The following is an 8,324-nucleotide window of genomic DNA, read 5'->3' on the forward strand; positions in this document are numbered from 1 at the left end:
TCCCCTTTGAAGCTCTTGTGTTTTTCTCCTTTTCCATCTGTCCAATCCTATTCTGCTCACAGGTGATTGGAGATGAGTTTTGTTCCTGCTTTGTTGCAGTTTGCTGATTTTTGTAAAATAACTTATGTTTTTGCTTTTCAGATAAAAGGGTAGTTTCAGTTTAATATGTTGCGGGCTCATTTATTGGTATTAAATAATTGATAATAAATAATATTGATTGATGATAATTATAAAAAAATATTGGGCTTGTTTTGGGCTTGTTTTTGAAGCTGCGGTTGCTTATTTGTCTCGCGAGAGTTGGCAACAGTGTTTGTTATTAGGGATATCAGTGTTTTTAATTGTAATCTATCTATCTATCTAGCTATCTAGCTGTCTGTGTGAATGTGTGTTTTTGTTGGAAAGATGACCTTGCTTCAAACGTGTGTTTCCTTTGGAAAGTTGACTGTCGTGGTCAGACATCCCTGCACACTTCCTCAATGGCTGATTCACAGTCACCGTGACCAGTGAGTCTGTTCCACACACACACTAAATTCCATCGGATGATTGGCGTTTTGGATGCTAATTTTAAAACCATGTTTTTTGTGGTCTACACATTGCAAATTACATATCTTTTTTGCAAAAATATGTAAGGAATAATAAATATAAATGGATCATATTATATTTTTTCCTTTACAAAACTACAGTACTGTTTATAAGTTTGGGGTCTTTAAGATTTTTGTTGTTGTTGTTGTTTTTGAGCTGAATTTTCAGCATCATTACTCCAGTCTTCAGTGTCACATGATCCTTTAGAAATCATTCTAATATGCAGCTTTATCAATGTTCAAAACAGTTGTGCTGCTTAATATTATTGTGGAAACTCTAATAATTGTTTTCAGGATTCTTTGATGAATAGAAAGTGCAATTTATGTGCAATAGAAATAATTTTTTAACACCATAGATGTTGTTACTGTCACCTTGGATCAATTTAATGCATCTTTGCTGAAATCTTTGAGCGGTAGCGTATTTGCACACACAGGAGAAACAACATTAGGGTGATTTTATGGATGTCCTCATATGAAACACATCCATTTCCACAGTCTATGTGGCCTTGGTGTTAGCCACAGGAATTGTTTTGCTCATAAGCTCAATTTTAGTGGCTAATCACAAAGTAACACACGCTGCCCTTTGGCATGGCTCTTCCTTCTACATTGGGACAGCAGAGACCTCTTTCTCTCACTCTTTTGCCATCTCTCTCTGTAATCCTCTACCTCTTTTCTCCTGATCTCTATTTGTTCAGGCTCTGTCTATTATTCTGTCTTTTTAAGCAGGCTACATGCCAGGCCACTCAGCAGGGCTGCCTCCATGTTTCCGGAGTCCTCTCTTTCCTGTTTCTCTCACAGTGAGGTGATTTAACTCCTAGTTGCTCCCATCTTTGTCCTCTCTTAATGTCATCCCATGTAAGCCTGTTGACTGCTGAGTGAACCAAGACACTAGACACTGCAGTTCTGACTAGTGAACAGCAATTCTGGGTGATGTCCTTTTCCTGCTGATTATCACAAAGCCGACAAACTCTCAATCTTTCAAAGTCTTTTGGGCTTTTTATGTAAATCACATTGTTTGTGTATATAAGTGGTTGTTGTGCTGGATGGATATGAGTGTATGGGCCTGTCCTGTAGGTTTGAGGGAGTATAAACTAGGTAGTGTGAAATTCGAAGCCTCATCTTCTCCTTAACAACTGTATGCAACATTGGCAGTTACGGCAACGCTAAGCCTTTGCTTTTTTTTAACCTTTTTCAAAAAATATGATTAAAATAAAGATCTAGAGTAAAATAATAATTTAGATTAAAATTAACATTTTAAGATTTGTTAATAGTAATATTATATTTATATTAATAATAATAACTAACTTTATAAGAATTATATAAACATAAATAATAATCATTTAAGGTTCAGTTTGTTAATTTTTTCAGCAGTTTGTTAATCTTAATGCTAATTTCTAAATACTATTAATATATTTTTAACAATTCAGTGTCACTTTAATGTACATTAAAGTATTAGAAAAGAAGTTAACCGTAAGAACCTGCATTTGTATAATCAGCATTACCTATTATTAAATGCTCTGCATTTAAATGCACTGTTAGTTCATGATTATTGAGCCTTATTTTAATGTGCCACCAAGTTAATTATTAGTATAATATCATATTTATGCTATTAAAGGGGTCCTATCATGCTTTTTCACTTTTTCAACTTTAGTTAGTCTGTAATGTTGCTGTTTGAGCATAAAAAAGATCTGCAAAGTTGCAAAGCTCAAAGTCCAATTCAAAAGGAGATATTTTATTTAAGAGTGGTTACAATCATCTGGGTTTAAATCGCACTCAAATTAATTTGATTTTGACGCAATATTTACTCTGAAGCTCGCAGGCGGCTATGGTACAGGGCGTGACATTTCCCGACCAGGCGCCGAGTGCTGCCAATCACAATACACACTGGCCCAGCTAACCAATCACAGCACATTTCGTATTTCAGAAGGCGGGTACAGTTCATTTGATACAGGAACTATTCGAGCCGTTCATGCCAGACTGGGGAGAGAGGTGTTGTTACTGCTGACAAGTGCCCTTTTTAAAGGCTAACTTTATGAAGAAATATGTTCATGAGCATATTTGTTTTGCAGTGGTATCGAAATTGTTAATGAAATTTCAATGGTATTGTTTCTGGCTACTGAAATTTTAGTATCTTAAGTAACGTTAGTTTAAATGCACTGTGTACAGAGCAAGAGCTGTGAGGGATCAATGAGTGGATTTCATAATTGATGATCTTGGTTGTGTGTGTGTGTGTGTGTGTGTGTGTGTGTGCGCACACATGTTTTGTGTACATCTAGATAGCTCTTGACTGTAGCATCAGACGACTTAACTGAGCCGATCAGCACACCAGATAAGACGGACACATAGTCGATACGTTTGCGTCTGGATGTCTCACCGGTGCTGAGCTGTTCACAGACTGCAGGAAATGAATGACTGTGTTTAGACAACTTGCTCTACAAATACAGACAGAGCGATAACACACAATAGTCAGGATAGTCTGTGAAGATTCATCATGTCTCAAGTCACTGCAGTCTGTGAATCACAGCTGATGTAAATGATAACCATTGTGCGTGTGTGTGTGTGAGTGAGTGAGTGAGTGTGTACTGAACTATTCTTTTAAACACAGTTGATTTGTATATTTAGGCTGAAGTGCATTTGTTTGACTTCAGCTCAGCAGCTGCTCCTCATTTTTAAATCTGAACATGCTCAGTATATTAAAATGGCCTCACTAATGCAGCTATTCATCCATGTAGCCCTTAATCCTCATCAATGGTAATTAAAACAAGAACAATGGTGTTGAATTATTCATTGCTATTTGAGTGATTAAGAGGTTTAGTTTCCGCTCAATGGGGTCTTGTCAGTCTTCTCCTAAATGGACTGCTTTGACTTCGGTTTCGCATTTCCACCAGTGGCTGTCGTGATTCTAACTTTCATATCGTCCTTTCACTGCCAGTAAAAGAGGGTCTCCGTCATGATTGCAGTTGTCTAGTCTTTCATTGTTCATTTGTTGTGTCAGGCTTGAGGAATAAAGAACTGACTCGACTTAAACTCTTTCTCCTGGTTAGTATCAGTGATATTCCCTGGAGGTGTGGAACAAATACTCAGTCTGTCACAGCAGCAAGCAGATTATATGAAGAAAATGTTGGCTGAAGTTTAGTGAAAAACTCTTCTCTTGTTCCCAGAGTCCTCTTAAACAAAGGAACTTATTTCAGCTTTGCATATTACATTGAACAGTGTATTATACATTCTTTGTGTAAGTAAAACATCAAATCTGTCTTCATATTGTCAGAGGAAAAATTACAATTCAGTTACTGCATTTTACTACACATTTTTAATAATTCAGTTGCGGCGTTATGCATTAATGATGAACAGGATGCTTAATTGAGGCAGTGATTCAGAGAAATGGTAGATAATGTTTCCAAGAATAAATTTGAAATCGGTGATGAATTCCTAACGGCTTTGGTTGTCTTCGCTTGGCAGACTTTATCTGTTGCTTTCAATTATACGTCAAGGTCTTTATTGCGAAGAGGAAAAAGCTGTCTTTTTGGCTAAGGTTTCGGTCCTCTGTGTGGATTACATTAAGAGATAAGAGATGTATGAGACACTCTCTGGTAAAGGATGTATTGATTATTTCAAGCACTTAAAATTAAGATGGAAAGCTTGACTTGAAAACCCATTTTTGGTTGTTTGCTGCTTAATGGCATTGGACGATAAATTATGCACTGTTATTATATTGTGTATAATTATATGTAATACATGCATTTAAAATTACTGATATGATTTAAAAGCATCATATGTTACACTTGTAAGTCAACCTAACCTCTCTCTTCTCTTCATTTGCAGACATCCCATTTAGCGGGACCCCACCTCCAGCGTATGTTTATGATGGCGATCGAGGTGAGGACCATCGTATGCAGCCTGACGTTGCGTCCTACACGGATGACTCCCTCTCCTCTCCGTGCCTTCACCCGAAGGGTCGAATTATTATAGAGCCCCCTTCCTCGGGGTCCCTGGAGTCCACTAAATCAGTAAGGGACATTAAGTTACAGAGAACTAGCTTTAACCTTCATTGAAGTCATAGTGTTTACACACCTCTCCCAAGTGTTTTTGTCGTTAAATAAATCTCAGTATTGTATTTTGTAAGATAATTATTGTTATAGATGCATGACGTATTGTTTCCATATAGTTTATTGGCCCATATTAGAGATTTATCTATATCAGTTGATATTGCAAATGTAATTATACATGCGCATTGCCTATATTTAAAAAAAAAAAACATACAAAAAGCGAATAGCTACATTTAGATCAGGGGTGTCCAAACTCGGTCTTTAGCTCCAACCCCAATTAAACACACCTGAACCAGCTAATCAAGCTCTTACTAGGCATACTAGGAACTTCCCGGCAGGTGTGTTGAGGCAAGTTGGAGCTAAACTCTGCAGGACACCGGCCCTCCAGGACCGAGTTTGGGCACCCCTGATTTAGATTCTCAGTCAGTAGCTACTTATACTTCAGGTTTAAGGGTCTTTTAACATTTGTTTTCTGAACTTTTGACCTTTGTTTTCTTTATCTTTATTCTTTGGGGTGTTTCATATCTGTATATGGGATTGTGTGATCTATGGTTGACCTCTGTAAATCTGTATGGGATAGGATTTAGGTTTTATGAGGATTACTGAGGAATTCCTAGAGACTGTAGACAGGAATATGAGTTTTTGGCTGAACCCTTAATGTGTTTGTTCATCATGGATATTCCCAGTCGGAGTTGGATGTCGAAAAAGGGTTGGAGATGAGGAAATGGGTCTTATCAGGGATCCTGACCAGTGAGGAGGCCTATCTGAGCCACTTGGAGGCACTCTTACTGGTGAGTCTTCAGGCTTTGCTGGATCTGTTTTACTGCACGATTGCTCATGAAAGAGGGTCAAAGATCACCATTATAGTGGTGCTGAGCTTTGCACATTGCACTCCACCCAGGTGGTTACAAATGGGACCCCCTTTTGACCTCCTGTTTTTTTTTTTATCTTAGCCCATGAAGCCCCTGAAAGCTGCTGCCACCACCTCCCAGCCCATGTTAACCCTCCAGCAGATAGAAACCATTTTCTTCAAAGTGCCTGAGCTCCACGAGATCCACAAAGACTTTTATGATGGCCTGTTACCCAGAGTGCAACAGTGGAGCCACCGTCAATGTGTGGGCGACCTCTTCCAGAAACTGGTGAGCAGTGTTTTATTATATTGTTTAATATAGAACAGTCCATACGCTATTAATGCAGAATCTTTTGATTTGCATTAAAATTAGAATAGCCTTTCATTTTTAAATTCATTTCACATGGTTATTTAATATATTTCAGGGATATAAAAAATTCGAACTGGTAGCGATTAAGCCAGTAATTATTTTCATGTAATGACTGATAACCAAAAAATGACTAATAATAAAATTCTGTAATATTAAAGAGTCCATTCGCTATTAATGCTGAATCTTTTGGTTTGCATTAAAATTAAAATAGCCTTTCATTTTTTAATTAATTAGGTCATTTGATTATGCAAAAACTAGTCATTTCACGTGGTTATTTAATATATTTAGGAATATTAAAATTCTGACTGATAGCAATTAAGCCAGTAATTATTTTCATGTTATGACTGATAACAAAAAAAAGACTAATATTAAAAAAATCAATCATTTTAAGTGCTACAAGTCATCACAACATTATATCTGAAAAATGGAAATTCATGGATATTCATCAGATTTGCTAAAGATTATATTTAACAGTGTTATTCAACTATTTAGGATATTTAGGATAATTTAAGATTAACATGCATAATTAATAATAATAATTTGTGCATTCCAATTTTTTTTCATTGAATTTTGCATGAATTTATTGGGTTTCCAGCTAAAAAAGTATATAATGATATACTCACTGACTGTACTATACTTCATATAATGATATACTGTAATCACTGGTTCATTTTTGTGTTATCTAATAATACGCTAGTGTTACTGTTACTCATAACAACTGAATTGTGCCGTCACTTGATGCCACATGCACGTGTCTAATTCGTGTAATCCATACATGATGTTTCTGTCAGACCACCCAAGAGAGATTTTTTAAAACGGTTTATAAATGCAGTCATCATCAAAGCATGTCTCTCTGGTCCTCCCTAAGGAGAATTTCCTTTGATAACTGGTTTAGTGAGCTTCACGAGCAACAGCCACATCATTCCACTCGGCACAATTAGCTGTGGAAACTGAAACTTCACCCCCATCTTTATAGACGCCCGCAGGACTTGACGCTCGTGCAGATGAAAGCTTTTCAGAGCCACATGACTGCATGTAAAGCAGCTAGGGGGTCTTGCTCTTAGATCGGTGGGGCTGCGGTCAGAAATGCTGGGGTAGGGTGTTGTAGCCAGGTGCACAGATTACATGACAAACATCACATTTTGTTTACGGTATTGATTATGTAAGTTGCATGGTTTGCCTTTTCACCCTCTTCTTGGTTTTCTCTGGATATCTATGAATTGTGACTTTATTTCTTGTATTTTACAACTTTATACAATAAGATTTTTCAGTTTTGTTAAAGAATTTATATTTTTGATTTAGAAAGGATGCTCTAAATTGATCAAAAGTGACAGTAAAGACATTTATAATGTTACAAAATATTTCTATTTCAAATAAATAGCTAAAGCATGTTCTTTTGAACTTTCTGATGAACTTCTGATGAATTCTGAAAAAAGCACCAAATCAGCATAATAAATGATTTCTGAAAGATCATGTGACATTGAAGACTGGAGTAATGGCTGCTGAAAATTCAGCATTACAATCACAGGAATAAATTACTTATTACTTAAATTATTTAAATAGAAAACAGCTGTATTGAATTGTAATATTTCACAATATTACTGCATCAGCTGTATGAAAGTGAAATATTAGCATAAATTTTACTTTATCTTGTGCATTCTATTATACAAGAAAACACATTGAAAGCTGTAACTTAATTCTATGGCATGAACTGTTGCAGGAATTTTTTCAGCTGTAAGTAGAAAATATAAAACCCAGAGTGGAGCAGTAAGGGAGATTGTTGTTGATCTGATCTACTCATAAACTCTGTTTTTTTTATTTGGGGTTTTTGTTCAAAATGTTTCACTGTCCCCTCTAGGATCCACAGCCAGGGCTGAAATCAGTGATTGTTTGACATAAATCTCTTTTTTGAAATATGAAGGCATTGAGGTTGAGTATGTGTGGACGGAGGCTGAATTCATTCATTTTTTATTTGGATTGTTAATCCCACAGAGATTATATTGTTAGTTGCAAATACCTGTGGTTATTATTTGAGGCATTATCGATGTGTTGATGTGAGATCTTTGTGCAGATGTGTTTGCATGGAAATGTAGTACTATTTGGGAGAATATGCCATGTCCCTTATGTTGGGAATGTGTCTTTGTGTGTGTGTGTGTGTACCTGTTTTTCTATTCTGGTGGGGACTTAAACCTGAATACACACAGACTCATGGGGACTCGTGTCACGGTGGGGACCTAAATTGAGGTCCCCACGGGCAAACAAGCTAATAAATCACACAGAATGAAGTTTTTTGAAAATCTAAAAATGCAGAAAGTGTCCTGTGAGGGGTAGGTTTAGGGGTAGCATTGGTGTAGGACAATAGAAAATACGGTCTGAACAGTAGAAAAACCATTACGCCTATGGAGAGTCCCCACAAGGATAGCAAACCAGACGTGTGTGTGTGTGTGTGTGTTTGCAGTGACATAGTTCTCTACCAG

At 36.7% G+C, this 8,324-nt stretch overlaps 1 protein-coding gene across 1 annotated transcript in view; it reads left to right on the plus strand.

Annotated features, from left to right (window-relative positions):
• LOC107724895 (breakpoint cluster region protein-like) overlaps nt 1-8,324 on the plus strand; it is a 48,959-nt gene that overhangs the window by 19,595 nt on the left and 21,040 nt on the right. The window contains exons 2-4 of the mRNA XM_016533988.1: nt 4,404-4,588; nt 5,314-5,418; nt 5,581-5,766. Of these exons, the coding sequence (XP_016389474.1) occupies nt 4,404-4,588; nt 5,314-5,418; nt 5,581-5,766 (476 nt within the window). The remainder of the gene's footprint in view (nt 1-4,403; nt 4,589-5,313; nt 5,419-5,580; nt 5,767-8,324) is intronic.

This window comes from Sinocyclocheilus rhinocerous, unplaced genomic scaffold (genome assembly GCF_001515625.1).
Source record: "Sinocyclocheilus rhinocerous isolate Xijiao unplaced genomic scaffold, SAMN03320098_v1.1 scaffold515, whole genome shotgun sequence".
NCBI lineage: Eukaryota > Metazoa > Chordata > Actinopteri > Cypriniformes > Cyprinidae > Sinocyclocheilus > Sinocyclocheilus rhinocerous.